The 19,077-nt window shown below is 39.4% G+C and overlaps 1 protein-coding gene across 1 annotated transcript in view; it reads left to right on the top strand.

The window, feature by feature from the left end:
* The window catches only part of THSD7B (thrombospondin type 1 domain containing 7B), a 786,243-nt gene that overhangs the window by 392,992 nt on the left and 374,174 nt on the right, over nucleotides 1–19,077 (top strand). Inside the window, exon 10 of the mRNA XM_068543998.1 lies at nucleotides 14,377–14,506. Within this exon, the coding sequence (XP_068400099.1) occupies nucleotides 14,377–14,506 (130 nt within the window). The remainder of the gene's footprint in view (nucleotides 1–14,376; nucleotides 14,507–19,077) is intronic.

The following is a 19,077-nucleotide window of genomic DNA, read 5'->3' as shown; positions in this document are numbered from 1 at the left end:
GTTCTTCGCCCATCCTGTGGAGTTCACGTAACTGGATTATTATGTAAATCCTTTCTGGCTCAAGATATTTCAGTGCTAAGAGAGAAACACACAGTAAGCAACTGTCAACTCCAGGATGGAACCAAACCCTTCCTAGTCACCTCTCGGAGTATATACTTCCAAGGAGTAAAATGAGCCCAAAGACAAAGAGGTTCTCACTAATTCACCACATTACCATCATCTGTTCTTATCAGGGACCAGCAATATAATTTGCAGGGCCCAATGCAAAATGAAAATGTGGGTGCCTTGCTCAAAAATTACTAACGCTTTTTAGCTGCAGGAGAGCATTAAACCAAGAGCCCCACTGAGCCTGTGTGAACCCGCACGGATCATTTGCCCATGATGCTGGTCCTGGTCCTCATCGGCTTCCTCTAGGGGCCAAGGATCCTAACTGACTTGGAGTTTTGATTCCTGGGAACAGTTGTCGTATCCCTAGGCTATGACATTAACCCAGATTACTGGATTACCGTTGTATTGGATTGCAATTCTTGCAGGCGGCTGAGAATGTTTAAGGAGCAGAGGGATTTGGAACAAAGTGGGGGAGGGTGACAGCAAAGCAAAGCAGGTAAGAGCACAGGCTCTGGACCCAGACTGCTTGGGTTTCACGTCTTCTCTATCACTTTACTGGCACCTTGGACAAGGTACCAAACCTCTCGGTGCCTCCATTCTCTGACCTGAAAAATGGGAATGATGAGAGTAACTGTGGTTTAGGATTGTTATGAGGATTGAGTTGATTCATGTAAAACACTTGGCAAGTGAATGAAACATGCTAAGTGCTTGGGTCTTTTTTCTTATTATTTTGGAGATTGTATTCTGGAGAGTGACACTTACTTGGTTCCGTGTAATGCAAATATTACCATTCAGGGTATGGTTTGTCATTCAGTGAGCAGAAATACTCAATTTCAACGTAGTTAAATTTACCAATCATTTACTTTATGATCTTCATTTTTGTGTTTTAAGATATTTTTTCCTATCCCAAAGACATAAAGTTTTTCCCTATCTTTACCTTTGGAAAATTTTACCTATGTCTGTAATAATTCATTTTATGTGTGATATTAGATAAGAATCCAATTTCTTTCTCCATGTGGAGGCACTGACCTTTTCTATCTTCCCTTTACACCCCAGTATACCCAATGATCTAGCCACTCTTGTCTCCCTTGCTCTTTCTGGAATTTGACTCTGGGCCTTTGCAAATATTATTGACTCCGCCTAGACTTCTCTTTCCTTACAAATTATACAGATGACTCCCCCAACCTCCTTCATGTTCCAGCTCAAATATTCCCTTTTCTTTGAGGCTTGTAAGTTTAAAATTACCCACAACACACACACACATTCCCTAGCACTCCCTTCTACGTTTTGCTTTGTTCTGTTTTGTTTTTGGTTTTTTGCACATCATTTAATTGCCATATGAAACACTAAATATTTGACACTTATTTTTTATTTGTCTCCCTCCACTAGAATGTAAAGTCTATGAGTACAGGAATAATGTTTTTCTTTTGCTGTATTCTCAATTTCTAGAACAGTATCTCCTCCCTAGAGGATTTCAGTATTCCTCTTCCAGAATAATCCAGAACACCTTATGAGCAGTTATGTCTTATGTATTCTTCTTCTAGATAGAATAGTGAAAATTCCAGCTCCACACGTATATTAATTGTAGGCATCTGATTAGCAAATCTCTGGGTAGCTTCTTGTTTTTCTATTCCTTCTAGAATCAAGGCCAAGACAGACAAGCACCCCACTTTTTCTCTCTGTCAAAACAGGTGATTTCCTAGTCCACACACTAAGGGATTCAGGCTTTGTGTGTGTGTGTGTGTGTGTGTGTGTGTGTGTGTGTGTGTGTGTGTGTGTGTGTGTATGTAGGGGAGAATACTCTGGCCACAGGCTTTGTCTCTTGTTCCCTGATTTATGACATCCATTAAAAGCCAGGCTCTTATCATCAGCAATGGAGAAATTTTCCCAAAAGCCAGTACTCCAAAATTTTTCCTTAATGTCCAATTTTTAAGCAATGCATTTATAAATTATTTTTAAATCATTTCAAAGAGAATTGCAAAGGAAACAAAAAGAAAAGGAGGAGGCTCCGATAGGACATATCAGCCAATTGTAACCCAGTTAACAACTGGACCCAAATTGCAGCTCAGTGACGTTTGGGTGTTTATAAGTATTTTAGGGTAATTGGTATTAATATTTCTATGTATGATAGTGTTCCTATGGTTTTGTTTAAAAAAAGAGCCCTTATCTTTTATAAATCTATCCTGAAATATTTACAGATGAAATTATATGATGTCAGAATGTTCTTTGAAATAATTTGGGTGTGAATGAGTGGGTAAGGGTATAGATGAAACAAGCTTGGCATGTAATTATTGCAGCTGATGGATGGGTACATTGGGTGTATTTAATATGTTTGAAAATTTCCAAAATTTAAAAAGGTAAACATTTTCAAATGAATTAAAAAACAAACTTCTCCAGCAATCTATTTTTTTCTATGCCAGCAGAGTTTCTCCAGACATGTTCTCTGCCTCATGGGTAGAAACTGATATCTCCAACTTCCCTTTTAAGAAAATAAATATTTGGTCGATGTTTATATGTTCATGCAGACATGACCGTCACTCATTCATCCTTTTATTTATTCAGCAATCATCCATTAGTTGTCTACCACATTTTACATGCTACAACAAGACCTGGGGAGGCTTACTGTTTGGAGGCAGAAAGAGACAAGAAGACAATAGGATGCAACGTGGATTTTGTAGAAGCAGGGAAGGAAGCATGGCGGGAGGGCCCCTTGGCTGAGGGTTGGGTGGGAAAGACTTGAAAGAGATGATCCTCTGTTGGGTCTCAAAGGAAGCTGAGGGGTTATTTAGATGAAGAGGGAGAGGAGATGCACTTACCCTGTCCTCCACACTAACCTGTCTACCAATTAACAATTTTATGTACTTACCGGATGCCAAACGCTGAACTAATGACCTTACATCCATCCCTTTATCTAATTCTTCTTCAAAGTCCCAAATAAGGTATTCTAATTATTTCCCTTTGAGACACCAGGAGATAAGTAATTTTCCCAAGTTCACAAACCTGGGATTCTAGATTCCCTGATTCTAAAGTTAGTGTTGTTATTCCATCAACACTAAGCCAAAAAAGGAATTTCGAAACCTAGTGACTTTAGGTTGACACTGCAAAACAAAACAGCAAGATGGGTGATAGCATGTACCTCATGCGTAAAAGGGATAATTAGTGCTAATATTTATAGTTGAATGAAAAACTTTATTTCAGTCGGTTTGCCTTCACACTTATTTTTCTTTAACTTGTCCTACCACGATTCCCAAACCAAAAAGTTTAATATCATAACTGATATTAATGTGTGATTGACTCCCCACAGGTTACATTCAGGTAAATTAGTTTTTACATGTAGACACATCCTGGAAAGGGTGTTGCAAAAAGTTGCAGAAACCAGGATTTATGTGGTTGAGCCATCATGAGCGATGGTGCATTTACAACATAGCAGACTCTATCCATACAGCAAATGGCCAAGTGATACATTTCACTCTTGTAAAAAGTTTGGAAGATCTGAGGTTCTGAAATTTCTATCTCAGAAGCCTCTGAAGTTTGTGCCCCTGAGTTGTGTCCTTACTGTGCTATGAAACATGAGCTTGACCTGGAAACCCTTCTGCCCTTTAGCTGTCAGCACAATACTGGGCATGAATATCATCCTTTCATGCCCATGAAAGCGTAAAGCATTAACGGGATAGGGCAGCATGTATTTATCTAAAAGGATTTTTCTAATATATAATTCTGGATCCATGCCTAATAATGATGGCAACATCTTGAGCTTGTATCTTAGATGACATTTGTGCCCCCCAAAAGCCTGCCTGTATGCAGTGCAATATGGCGTTGCAGTGTAGTTTAGTCTTAATGCTGACGGAGTGGAACACATTTGGGAGCCCTGTGGCAGGCAGCCTCTAGACATTTCATCTGCTAAAATGAAAAGGGGTCAGGTTGCGGGGAAATAAATCCCTGTCATTCCCTCACACACTGGCAAGAAGAAAAGACAAGTGCCACCGTCATTATAGTGTTGTTAACCCTCCTCCTTTACAGCACACATTTCCAATTATACCCATTATGACATACTTAGCTAGAGGGCAGATTGCATTTTTTAAATGTGCTGAGAGCAGTAATGATTTAGCTGGTGCTCATTTGTTTTCTATTGCTTGGTTAAGCATGCTGCATTATCTTTCCTATTTTACATATTGGACGAATATGAGATGCTAGCTCTCAATGAGCTAAATCAATGGTTCTCTGCCCTGGAGATTTTTTAAATAGATGGTTGCTTGGGCTCCACCCATGAGATATTCTGATTTAAATGGTTGGATTGAGGGGCATTAGGAGTCTATAAAAGCACCCTTTCAGATTCTAATATGCAGCCAGGGTTAAGGACCACATGGACTAAGCTGACAGCTAGATTAACTGTGTAAGAGTTAGTTTCGATATTTAGAGAGAGGAAGGGCCAGTCACTATTTGTAAGGTTAGCTCTCCAAATTGGAGATGTTTTAAGTGCATTGGTGGTTGAGGATAGGAAGTAGAGGACACTGGAGATAGTCCCTAGAAATTAGAACAGTTGTCTAGGCTTCCATGAGTGCCTGCCATAGAAGGAAAATGTTTACTTGCCTTGACTGTCATACTGATGGTTTATGCAGATATAAACATGAGCTGCTCCTTTTGAAATCTGTGTTAAAGGCTTGCATTAAGCTTAGTGGCTATATATATATATATACATATATATATATATATATATATATGTATATATATATATATATACACACACACACACATACATACACACACATATATATGGCCACTAAGCTTAATGCAAGCCTTTTATATATATATATATAATTTACAAAATGCTCTAAATCTCATTCAATTAGGCATTCCTAACAACTATCCTGTGAGTTGGCTCAACAGTATTACCCACACAGGACAAGCAAGAAAATTGAAGCTCTAAAAGGTTAAGTGCAATGCCCAAGGTCATACAGCAATTTGGTAATGAGCTGGGCTTAGAAATCAGAGCCTTGGAGGACTTGTCTATTTCCAGAGCCATTGAATTTGGCTTCTGTTGCACAGTGAATGATGATTATGAAAATTTAAGAATATAGAATACATTTTTTCAGGCAACATTTCAAAATGAAAGATGTATAAGAGTATCCTGGAGCCTGTTTTTTTTTAACATTCCTGGGAAGTTTAGCAGAAAAGCTTTGCAATTTTGTTTAATTTCATCCATATATGGACAGGCTCAGTGTTCATTTTGAAGTACTTGGAGGTCTCAGCTGGGAGGGAATTCTGGGGAAGGAGGCTGCTCTTGGTGTATTTGCTGTATATATAGAAGACCAAGATGGATAGAAAGGACGTAGATGAAGACTTCCTATTCATAGTTCTTCTAGGGCATTGCATTTTCACCACTTCAGCCCTCCATTCCTCCTTGAGCAAAGAGAGAACATACCAGATTGATGGCCTTTGGATAGTAAATACAAAGTTTATACTATCATTTCTGAATGTTTATAAAACTATAGGGAACTTCTACATTATTATGCATCCATCATGTTTCACTTCTGCTTCACTGGGGAGATTTTTTTTTTCCACATCTTTATTGGAGTATAATTGCTTTATAGTGTTGTGTTGGTTTCTGCCGTACAATAAAGTGAATCAGCTATATGTATACATATATCCCCATATCCCCTCCCTCTTGCATCTCCCTCCCACCCTCCCTATCCCATCCCTCTAGGTTGTCACAAAGCATCGAGTTGCTCTCCCTGTGCTATGCGGCTGCTTCCCACTAGCCATCCAGTTTACATTTGGTAGTGCATATATGTCCATGCCACTCTCTCACTTCATCCCAGCTTCCACTTACCCGCTGTGTCCTCAAGTTGGTTCTCTACGTCTGCGACTTTATTCCTGCCCTGCCACTAGGTTCATCAGTACCTCTTTTTTAGTTTCCATATATGTGCGTTAGCATACGGTATTTGTTTTTCTCTTTCTGACTTACTTCACTCTGTATGACAGACTCTAGGTAGATCCACCTCACTACAAATAACTCAATTTCATTCCTTTTTATGGCTGAGTAATATTCTATTGTATATATGTGCCACATCTTCTTTATCCATTCATCTGTAGATGGACACTTAGGTTGCTTCCATTTCCTGGCTATCATAGATAATGCTGCAGTAATCATTGTGGTACATGACTTTTTGAATTATGGTTTTCTCTGGGTATATGCCCAGTAGTGGTATTGCTGGGTCGTATGGTAGTTCTATTTTTAGTTTTTAAAGGAACCTCCATACTGTTCTCCATAGTGGCTGTATTAGTTTACATTCCCACCAACACTGCAGGAGGCTTCCCCTGGGGAGATTTAATAATGCATGTGTGTATACTTCAGTATAACACACAGCACCGACGTGTGTCTCCTCCATATATAGCAGATACCTGATAACTACTTATCAGTGATGACAACACTGTATGTGGTAAGTGTTCCCTTCTGAGAACTCAGAAGTCACAGTATTTCTCCAAATTTAAGTGGGAGATAGTTGGGTTGCTGAATCCTGGTTTGGTACTTTTTCTAAGAAGGAAATCAGCTCTGAATCTCAAAAATGGTTGTGAATAAGCTAGAAAGGGGTATTCTCTTGTGTATAATGAATCAGTAGACAGAATCTACTTTTTAGGGGATTTGACGTTCAAGAAATTTGGGCTGCCTAACATCCTACTTTAATCTCTGTTTGTCTGTAGAATCGACTTCTTAATGACCATTTGGAATTTTTGCCAAGTGAAACTTGTTTTCCCCTCATATTCTTGCACAGTTTGATTCAATGCCAGTTCTCTTTAGTTACATAGCATCTATGTGTGATGTTTCTATCATAACAACACATATCGTAGCTCTAGTCGATGATTTTGAGGTAAGCCTTATACTCTACTTTCCCTTTAGTTTTTTTTTTTTTTTTTTTTTAAAGAGCCATCTGCTTTTTTTTTTTTTTTTTTTTTTTTATTTATTTTTGGCTGTGTTGGGTCTTTGTTTCTGTGCAAGGGCTTTCTCTAGTTGCGGCAAGTGGGGGCCACTCTTCATCGTGGTGCGCGGGCCTCTCATTATCGCGGCCTCTCTTCTTGCGGAGCACAGGCTCCAGATGCGCAGGCTCAGTAGTTGTGGCTCACGGGCCCAGTTGCTCCGTGGCATGTGGGATCTTTCCCGGACCAGGGCTCGAACCCGTGTCCCCTGCATCGGCAGGCAGATTCTCAACCACTGCGCCACCAGGGAAGCCCTCCCTTTAGTTTTTAATTTAATGATTCATAAGCAAGTGTGTTTGGGGCACAAAACAGTTTTCTTGGGCTGCATGAACTGCTATCTCAAGCAGAATTCTGTGGCAAGAAGCAATAAGGTCCAGTGATCAGATTGAATTGATAATTTTAAGAACAGCAGTGCAGTCTGCTTTTTCCACACATTTGAAATGCAACCCTTTGGTGCAGTGAGAAGCAAAATGTGCTTGTTCCTCGCACTGATATGGGAGTGATGGTCTTTTTCTGAGTGATCATGTAATTTTTTATACAAAACGAGGCCTTTCTGAAAGTGAGTAGATGAGCTATTAATATTTAAGTCAGGATAACAGGCATTCACTAGGACTACCCTGAGCAGCCAGGATGTTTGATCACCCTACCCATCCCTCTCCAGTGTTATCAGAAGGTGGCTGGTGCTAACTGCCTTGCAGCTGGAGCTTAATTTACCAGAAACACGGAAGGATTTCCAGCCACTCATGGTCTACCTTTAGATGCTCAGGACATGAATGCGACCCAGAACTGAACAGAAGACCATTTTTTCACATCTTTCTTTTAATTAGAAAGAGCCTCAACTATTGAAGCTTTTCTCCTACTATTTTTCCAAACCTTTCTTCTCACCTTCTCTCATGAACTTTTACTATGCTGGAAAAGACTCCCTGTACCACACAGCGTGGACATGCTTTACATGCAGTATCTCATTTAATCCTCAAAGAAATCATATGAAATAAAAACTTATATTTGGCCTGATTTATAGCCAAGGAAGCTGAGGCTTAGCGTGTTTAAAGGAATTGTCTGCAATCTAATAGGCACTAGAGTTGTAACTCCACCCCAGGAAGTATTTAACGTGTGGTTGTTTACATGATATGGATCTTAAAATATCACTGGTGCCATCCTTTTGCTTCAAGATCGATTGATTAGAGAAGAATGATCAACAGAATTTTGGTTTTGTTTGTTTAATGGTGAACAGGATGTGTAAGTGGGGAGGAGAAAAGAGGGTCAGGTGGGAATCAAGAGTTACAAGGTGATAAGCCTGGAAGGATATTGGTGCCTAGAAGCAGAATGGGTTACTGAAATCCTATTAGTAATTAGAGACAATTGTAATTAGACCTATTAGTAATTGAGACAATTGAGAAACAAGGGAAAGCCAGAGAGGTCATTTTTTATAAACGTACCATCAGAATTGTGCAGATTGGTGTTGGAATAACTTCTGTGCATTGCTGTTACCTATCCGTCCTGTATCTACTTTGCACATCCTCTTGCCTTTAGGAGAATCTCCAGCCCTGCCTTCCTGTCAGCCGGTGCCTATGCTCACTGTGCTCTGCCATGCTCTACATGCTCCCTACTCGCACGTTTCAAATCAGTTGGAAATTTAGGGGTTCAGTTCTTTACTTCAAATCATTGACTGAATAACCCTGGTATCAGGGCTCAACACCCATGACTTTTCAATTCAGTGTAATGTGTTCCAGCTTACCTGGCTGCGAATACCCAGAGGTACGCTTTATGCACCGTTTCCTCCACCTTGGCTACCATCTTTCTGGGAAAGACTTCACAGAGAATCTATAAATATCCCTCGGTGTTTGTAGCCCACTTATATATTTCCTTTATGAAATATGGCTCTTGATCTTTAAGTTGCCATCTTTTCTAAATGTTACTTCGTTTGATTGTAATTAATAACTTAAGTTTAATTATGCCTGATGACTTATTAATGATAAAATATGCATAAATTAAAATTGAATGTAGACTAGTTGTTTATTAGCCGTAATCATGCTTGAGCGGCTGTGTATGTTTGCGAACAGGCACTTCAATTTATTGTTATTTTTCATAATGAGGTTGAAAGCATCACTCACAAAGCCCTACAAACATTGCTTTTATTGATACTTGAAGCCTTCTGCCAACAGGGTACTGTTGAAGAATCGATTAGAAAATAAAAGGTATCCCTTGGGAATAACAAAGAACCTGCGATGTGAACTTCTACATGGAATGCCCCTTTCTTTCTCTTCATCTTACTATAAAGTCTCTTTTATAGAAAAATCATGGGTTTTGATGTCTATTTAGCTGAGGTTTTAATCCTAGGCAGGTGATTTTGTGGAAATTATTTACCTCTTCTACCCTCCATTTTCATACCTGCAAAATGGGTATCATGACAATAATAATGATAATAATAAAAACAACAATAGTAATAATACCAACCTCATGAAGTGTTGTAATAATAAAATGAGAGGGTATATGCAAAATGCCTAGAAGTGGATCTGATATAGATTAAGGTGATAATTCCAGGAAATTTCTAATACTTTTTAGATACACATGTAACACAAATGTTTTCCACCTGCAAAGCCACGGTCTTTGCCTCTCTGTATTACTTCCCAGAAACCATTTTCTTCTTGTGTATTCAAAGGAAAGGGAGACATTGACATCGCTTCCTGAGAGCTTTTACTTGGCCTTTTGCTCATCCTCTCTTGTCTGCTTCAAACCATGATGTTGGGTGCTATCAGGGGCATCCACTTCCTTTCTTGCTAATTAACTCTCAGATTTCTGGAATGATTGTCCTACTTTGATACAAAACTGCTGCCCTCATGCTGGCTTCAAAATACAAGTGTGAGAAGGGACTTCCCTGGCGGTCCTAGTGGACCTCCCTAGTGGTTAAGAATCCACACTTCCAATTCGGGGGGCATGGATTCGATCCCTGGTCGGGGAACTGTGATGCCACGTGCCATGCAGTGCAGCCAAAAAATTAAAACAACAATACAGATGTGAGAAGACTATATTGGCTGCTTCATCCCAAGTGTAGATGCTGTGTGCCCTTGAGTTTCCTATGACACCTGCTAAACCATGTCTGTTCTGTGTAACCAACTCTGCTATAGGTTTGGTCATAATTTGAGGCACTTTACATCATAGGGAGGGGAAAAATCCCTTTAAAACTGAATACTGAATATGACCATTCCAATGTTCAAGGCAAAAGAAACACACACACGTCCACTTAAAAGGAGAAACTCTTAACAGGTGTCTCCCAGATCCTGGTGGCGTTTCCCTTCATCAGGATCCCCCCTTGTTTCTCTCTCTCTCTTCAAAGACATATAAATATTTCTCAATTTCTGTACAGTGCCAATCAGTTTTCTCTTTAAAAATCCTGAGCTCAATTCTAAAAGTTTGTTTTGCCCATAGACTCCACCCTTCTCAGCCTTCACCTGAACATCTATAGGGCATGATAATCAATGCAGCTATTTCTCCCAAACTGTGAATTATTTGATCTGGAATTACACCATAAAGTAGAATACCTCTATGTGTGAGTGTTCACTGTGTGGTGTGTGTGTGTGTGTGTGTGTGCGTGTGTGTGTGTGTGTGCATGCCCTGTGAAGGGAGAGGCATTGATCCATGCTCTCTCTCAATGTGGCATAAAGTCAACCCTTTAATTTTTCCTATTGTCTTCAATCTTTATTTCCGGTCTCCTAAGATAACACTTGGACAAAACACACACACACACACACACACACACACACATTCATGTACAGATCCTAGGGTAAACAATAATTATCAGAGTAAGTACAGTGTAATTGGAATTAATTGACAGTGGCGGAAGAGACTTTTTCTTTTTCCTAAAGGCACAGTTATTTATCTGGATTGTCCCCACCCAAATGAAGATAGCTTGTATTAATGTATTATTATACAGAACTGTTTTAATTACACTTTTTTTTTCTTCTTAAGCTTCTTTTTCCATACTCCTCACTGGGCCTTAACTACATTAAAAAGGGGCCGATTATACCATTTCTCTCTGTCAAATAGTAGCAACTCTCCTTTGACTTCATAAGCATGTCCTGGCAGGAAACAGGTGGCCCACTCATATGGGGTAACTGGGGAAAATTCAATGAAGGAACTGTTTACAAAAGAGTGGACAGGGTTAATGTAAACTGACAGTACCTGGCTAGGGAAAGGTGGGAGCCTGAAAGTTGATACAGGTAGGAGCAGTTAGAAGAACTCAGAGAAAGTAGCTGCAGGAGAGCACCACTCCATAGGAACTGTGGCTTTGTGAGTTGATTCAGAGGATGAAATCTGGAGGAATACATACCCTGATCTTTCTCTCTCTCTCTCTCTTTCTCTTTCTCCTTCTCCCTCCTTTTATCAACTTTTTTTCCTTCCATAGTGTGCCCCAAATCACTTAGGGCCAAAGCCAACCAGAAGCCAATGCACAAGGTGGCCACTAATACATACCTTCTATAGTCAGATCTCTCAGTACAAAGCAGGTTAAAGAAGAGCCAAAAAAATGGAGTAGATGGAAAAGACCCTATGCATCTCCTTAACTCAGTTCAGGATCATGAAATGTACAAGTGTGTTGGTCTCCCCTTCTCATAATCTCTTAAAGTGGTAGAAATGAATTTAAAAAGCCCCAGTTCCTTGTCAAAAACAAAAGGAGAGGACCACCAGTGGGTGAGAGATCTAAACTCATTTATGAAAGATTCAGTGGACAGAGACTGAAGAGCAGAGAAACTGGCGATGCAGCACAGGAAGCCAGGACCTCACTTAGCAGGAAGTGGGTGGCAATAGACGAGGAAGCTCGTCTACCCAGGAAGACTCTTTAGAACCCTGGTGGCTGATCTGATGGAGGGTGGGAATGAGGAGTGGGATGGAAAAAATTACAGGTTACTTAAAGCCTTTAAATAACTGGGAGAGGCATAAAAATAGCGATACAATTATAAAAAATTGAAAGATGGTGCAGAGTAAATACTCATCAGTTATAGCAGAAGATCAAGAGATGATGTCTAAAGTTAATAAAATGAGAAGCGATGGCATGAACATATTATTTATAGATTTGGAGGTAACCACAGAAGAACTAAATACAGAAAGAGTTCAGAGTGTTCTGGGAGCAGGAAGACAGGGAATGGGTTATAGGTCAGTTGCTTCTCACTATAGTAAGTCTTTTTGTGCTACAATTTTTTAGAAACCATGTGAATATATAATATTAATAAAAGCTCCTTTTTTGTCCTTTTGTTTTGCTCCGCTTAGTATACTGGCTTTCTAGAAATTTTCTTCTTTATATGGTTATGTCCATTATCTGTCTTTTTTTTTTTTTGGTATAAGTCTCCTAGGTTCTTTTTTTTTTTTTAATTTATTTTTGGCTGCGTTGGGTCTTTGTTGCTGCACGCGGGCTTTCTCTAGTTGCGGCGAGCAGGGGCTACTCTTCGTTGCGGTGCGCAGGCTTCTCATTGCGGTGGCTTCTCTTGTGGAGCACAGGCTCTAGGCACGCGGGCTTCAGTAGTTGTGGCTCGCGGGCTTAGTTGCTGCTTGGTATGTGGGATCTTCCCAGACCAGGGATCGAACCTGTGTCCCCTAGGCAGATTCTTAACCACTGTGCCACCAGGGAAGTCCCCATTATCTGTCTTAAACCTAAAAATTTATTCAGTTTTCTCCTATGATTCCCCTTCTCTCCATTCTTTATAACCCTCTCTGTGCTTCTCCCTCAGCCCCTAGAAGCACTGGCCCACAAGCCCTACACACACACACACACATACACACACACACACCCATCTTCCTCCTGAATGCAATTATGTGTCTTTCTCTGTAAAGTCCATGCACCCTTATAGCTTAGTGCCTTTTCTCAAACTGTTCCCTTGACCTGAAATGGCTTCAGGCTTTAAATTTTTTTTTTCTTTTTTTAATTGAAATATGGTTGTGTTAATTTCTGCTGTACAGCAAAGTGATTCGGTTGTACGTATATATACATTCTTTTTTTTTAATATATTCTTTTCCATTATGGTTTATCACAGAATATTGAATATAGTTCCCTATGCTATACAGTAGGGCCTTGTTTATCCATTCTATATATAAGAGCTTACATCTGTCAATCCCAAACTCCCAATCCTTCCCTCTCCCCAGTCCCCCCTTAGTAACCACAAATCTGTTCTCTATGTCTGTGAGTTTGTTTCTGTTTCATAGATAGGTTCATTTGTGTCATATTTTATATTCCACATAAAGTGATATCATATGGTATTTGTCTTTCTCTTCCTGAAAAATAAATTTTTTTCTACTTAGCCCTCAAGTGCCAGAATAAAATCTGCCTTCTCCAAGGAGCTGCCTTAGATTTCCAGAGTTAAAAATGAGTACATTTTCTTCTATACTCTCCTGACACTGTACCACTGGGTGAAGCTTTTTACTCTACAACGTCTCACAACTAGTTGCGTATCTATCTGCCCCCCTCTTCTTTCTGTTTAATTGTAAGTTCAAGAATTTGTATCTGCGTATCAAGTGCAATATCTTACACATGGTAATTGAAATAGCTGCTAAACAGCATCATTGATTTTGGTAGTTGCTGTTGACCAGAAGGCATCTAAAGATTATGAAATGAATGCCCTCACATGTTAAAGTGAACGTCAGCTGTCTTTTTATCAAGGTGCCTCTTACCACTTCTGCAGCTCAGCAGAATCAGCAGCAAGGCATATGTCTATGTTTCGTTCTGTCACAATTTTAGTGCCTCTTCTCTAAATTCCAGTTATACACATATTATCTCAGGTTATGAGGAATAAGAAATCAAATAAACTAATACCTATAAATAAATATGCTACTAATGTATTAATTTTAATAAGAGTATTTGCAGAGTAAAAAGTAGCCTAAAGAAGGAAGTGCCCCCCCCCCGAGGGAGTGAATCACTAATAGTAAAATATTAGCCCCCTGAACTGTTGTTCTGTGGTTAAAGAGCATTTCTGGAGTTTCTCAGATTATGCCATAGAACTGTTATGCCAAGCGTAATATAGATTCTGATTAATTTAAAATATATTAAGACAGCGGGAAACAGTCTTCGCATATTAGAACATATAGATTTGAAATTACAGTTATTAAGTGTGATGTGTCTTCCTCATAGAAGTAAGATTGTGTATTAATCCCTGGTCTTTGCTTGTTATTCTCATTTCCTAAGTAGTCTTTCCACAGGTTCTTATTTCTTCTCTTTTTTTTCTTTTTTCAGTTGCTCCCTAACCCTGGACTTTTTTCTGCATCCACATTAAAGGGCACTATAATTTCATTTTTCCTTTACTTCAGGAAATGCCACAATAAAACAGTCTCGATACAGGATTATCATCCGAGAAGCAGCCAACGGAGGCCAAGAATGTCCAGATACCTTATTTGAAGAGCGAGAGTGTGAAGCTGTGTCATTGTGCCCCACATATCGGTAATTAATTACCTTTTAAAATAATCATTAGACCTTAGAATAAGTCATGACCTATTTCCTTTCATATAATATATGATTATTATATGAAATACTTGTAGTGAGAAATACAAAGAGGTAGTAGCATTGTTTATCTTCAAATATCTCACTGTTTTCCCTTCTTATCTGGAATATATTTTGAAAGAGTAAAGAATATGAAAGTCTAATTAACAGGGAAGAAAAGAAACAACGCTGTTTTGACATGTTTTGATTGTAACTGAGCTGCTGGAGCTCCGCCACCCAGGCAATCAGTTTTCAGGATCAGGATCCAGAGAGATTCAGGAGGAGGTCCTTACTTGGAAAGACACACACACACTAAAAGCTTACCTCCATCTATTGTTCTCATCCTAAAGCCTTTAATCAAGAACTAAGAACAAATGTGTACTTTTATAATAATTGTGTATTTTAGTTCAAAAATGGTTCTGGTTTGCAATTTTTGTCATATACACATATTAAGAAATCTTAGAAAGTAGTTTAACCTCTGGAGAAATTTTTGTTTTTAGAAAAAGAAAATGAGTACCTTTTAAACTCTGTATGTTACCTATATGTGCCCCTTTGGCAAGTTGGTGATTATTATTTATAAAAACAATACCTGAGGTTTGTGTGTTTAGTCATAGACTTCCATTCTTTTAACATTGGATTGAAACACTGCTTTAAAGTACTTCTGGATTAAATTCAATCACTGTTGAGTTTTACTTATTTGTGAAAACAAGACCATGGTCTTAAAAATTGTGCTGTTATCAGCACACTTAAAAATGCCTTTAGGACTTCCCTGGTGGCGCAGTGGTTGAGAATCTGCCTGCTAATGCAGGGGACACGGGTTCGAGCCCTGGTCTGGGAAGATCCCACATGCCGCGGAGCAACTAGGCCCGTGAGCCACAACTACTGAGCCTGCGCGTCTGGAGCCTGTGCTCCACAACGGGAGAGGCCGCGACAGTGAGAGGCCCGCGCACTGCGATGAAGAGTGGCCCCCGCTCGCCACAACTAGAGAAAGCCCTCTCACAGAAACGAAGACCCAACACAGCCATAAATAAATAAATAAATTAGAAAATATTTAAAAAAAAAAATGCCTTTAGCAAAAACGTCTAGTGTTTCTCCTGATTATTTGAGAAACTGTATCTTAAAGCTATGGGATTCAAAGGCTAATTTACTCAGAAAAATAGGTTTTGTTTTTGTTTTGGCCATGCGGCCTGCGGGATCCCAGTTCCCGGACCAGGGATTGAACCCGGGCCCTCGGCAGTGAGACCGCAGAGTCCTAACCACTGGACCACCAGGGAATTCCCCTTGTTTTGTTTTTTAAGAAGACCTCCCGCTTGTTAAAGTTTAGGATGTCATTGAAGAAGTCCAAATTATGATCAACTGCATCATCCTTTCCTCCCATTGTTTCTATCCGATGACCAGTTTGGGGAGGATGTGAATAAACACTGGAACAAGCCCCGACTACCAGTTTTTGCTCATCATCCACAGGGCCATTGTGGGAACACTGTCAATATCCCTCCTTTTGTGCCACGTATAAATATGGAGGCTTCTGAGCTCAGCAAGAAGAGCTCTCAGGTAGCCAATTGAAAAAATTAGTCAAATCAAATATTTTTAGACATTTTGTAAACCCATCGCTATTATAATCAGAGAATATCCTGGAAACTGTTAGTGGGCTCTCCTTCCTATTGTCCACTCTCTTTACTCTCGTGTTGCACTTCAATTTAGACACTCATGTTTGAACTAGTTTCCATCAGTGACCTCCTGCCATTTTCCCCAGAAATCAGTTCCACTGTACATGGATGGGATGATTGTATCATGTCTCCTGATGCGTCGTTTAACGTGTGTCCAAGTTACCAGCATGAGTCTATGCCCTTTAGTCAAACATCCTTGAGTTTTGAGCAATATGTTTCCAATTTAGATTTTGCTTTCCCCTTATTGGTTTGTTAGGGAGGCAAGTTAATGTAGACCTTTATCATTTTCTTCTGATTCTTCTTTTTTTAATTCCATTAAGGTGAGGCATTCTCACGTTTACCAAATTAAAACAGAATCAAAATGCCTATAGAAATTTTTCTGTAAGTTTAAGCATTTCCCACCATGTTAAGTTAGTAAGTGTTGGAGAGGGGAAATTTCCCCCTCTACGCTTCTTGAGTTCTTGTGGCTGGCCTAATAATACAATTGACATGAGACAGATTAGCAGGAGAAAATGAAACAAATTTTAATTCATATGCATGGAGGTCCCATAGAAATTGTACCTTAGAAGTGGCCAAAGCAGGCAGCTTTTATACTTTTTAGACAGAGCAACAATAAATCTGTGAAGAGTTGACAGGACGAAGAAATGTAGGTTTTGGGTGCTCAATCCGTGAAAGAGTTTGGGCTTGGGGTAGTAGTAAGTTTAAATAGTAACAAGGTTTGTTTATATAGCCCCGAATTCCCTGTCTCTGGTGATAAGGGTGTCCTTCCACCTCCAGATGTGGGGAGGGCACCTTTCACAGGAGAGATTTATTTCCTGCTTTCAGGGAGACAGAAGGGAGGGTCAGAGTGTCCTTCTTACATTAACCATTTTTAAGGTAACTTTAATTCAAAATAATCAATATGCAATTGAGGCACATTTTGGAGTGGCCAACAGTATAAGCAAAAGGGAAGACAGCACGGGCGATGTGCCCCTGTATAGCATTGGCAGTGGGGTGTCCCCAGGAGTCTGTGGCTGAGCATGGAGGGCTGTAGGACTGACAGCTGGCCTGCCCTGACGAGTGCGATCGCAGACATGTCACTTAACATCTCTGAGCCCAGGCTTATCCTTCTGAAACTAAGAGTCTAGCAAGAGAGTCCTGGACATGTCTTCCTTTTATTTAGCATGCTAAGCTAGATTGAATTCCTTGGTCTCACTTTAGAAAGTCTTTTGTGAACTTGAGGGATCTGAGTGAATGACATGTCCTAGTTGAAAAGCTAAATTAAACCCCCTGCCATTTCAGTTTCGGTGTTTTGGAACTATGCTTAATGTGTCTATGCATCTACCAAGTAAATTTCTACTACTTAAAAGTAATAGGTGATTTCTTTAAATGTGACAGGTTTTTCTATTTACCTGTTTCCTGATTTCTCCCTAGCTCTTTAGTTATTCTCATTATGGAGGCCACTTGAATGAGTTCAATGATATGTATTTTTTACTTTTACATTTTAATGTACTTTGTTTGATTCTGAAAGATGGTCTGTTATCTATCCCTTAACACCACCACTGCCTCACTTACCTCCAGTTGTTCAAGACACCTGAGACTCACCTAGTCTAGATGGGGGAGAGGTGGTGGTGAGTACAGAGATTAAAGCCAGGCTATGTTAAGTGATCTCCGCACGCTATATGAATCTATGTTAACGTGACTAAGAGAATCCTTTGAAGTGACTTTTCCTGAGCAAAGAAAGTCTGCTCCATGTTCTGATATACATTATTTTTTTCTTTTGCTGAGACTTCTTTTTTATTGTGGTAAAATCACATAACATAAAACTTACCATCTTAAACTTTTTTTTTTTTTTGCTAAATTCACTTTTTTTTAATTGAAGTATAGTTGATTTACAATGTTTTGCCAATCCATAATGGAAAAGAATATTTTAAAAAAAGAATGTGTATATGTGTAAAACTGAGTAACTTTGCTGTACAGCAGAGATTGCCATCTTAAACATTTTTAACTATACAGTGCAGTAGCGTTAATTGCATGCACATTGATGTGCAACAGATCTCTGAATTGTTTCATCTTGCAAAACTGGTAATAGTTTTACTTCATGTTTCTGTTTCATTTTTTGACGTAGCATCTCTTATCAGAGGTATTGGCCCATGTGAAAAAGGGTAAAAAATATACCCAGTGAAAGAGGAGAATCTGTGGTTACATTGAGAGTTTGGGTTTTCTGGAATATTCTGAAGACACAGGTTTAAGGGCTTAAATCATAGTCTGTCCTGTGGGTCATAAAAGTAGAGTTTTGTTCACCTTAAAAGAAACACACACTGGAAAGCCAGAAGGATTCCTTAGATACTGTTTCCTCTGTGGAGAAGAAATATTGGTAATTCCTCAGAGACAGATCCATTCCTCTTCCCTGAGAGGAACTATCACATAAGATAAGTCCCCATGGCCCCCCACCTCCCTTTTACTCTATAACCTATGGAGACATTTGAGCTACTCCAAAGTCCTAGGAAACACCTTGTGAAAAATTTGAAGCAGAAGATCAAGTGTGAAAGCTTGCACCCAAAATTTTCAGGTGTTCAAACCTTGATTGTCTAATGCTCCAATGGGACATAGGGATTTTCTCCCTTTTATTTTCTTTTACTGTTTTTCTTTAAACAATTTTTAGTTCATAAAGAGCTAAGCTGTCTAGATTTGTTCTATGCTTCTAATGCTTTTTATGGCCACTTTGTGTGCAAAATGTCCACATTTTAAAAAGTGGAATTATTGCATTAACCATGGATCTGGGGCAGAGGGACTGTTGCCATCCCTAGTGTGTGCCAGAGCTCCCTTTTATGACATTGGTTTCAAATCCATTTTTATTGCATTACTACCTTTATGTTTTTGGAT

The sequence above is a fragment of the Eschrichtius robustus genome, chromosome 5, assembly GCF_028021215.1.
Source record: "Eschrichtius robustus isolate mEscRob2 chromosome 5, mEscRob2.pri, whole genome shotgun sequence".
Classification (NCBI taxonomy): domain Eukaryota; kingdom Metazoa; phylum Chordata; class Mammalia; order Artiodactyla; family Eschrichtiidae; genus Eschrichtius; species Eschrichtius robustus.
Note: the sequence above shows the minus strand (reverse complement) of the source record. Positions and strands in the feature narration are given on the sequence as shown.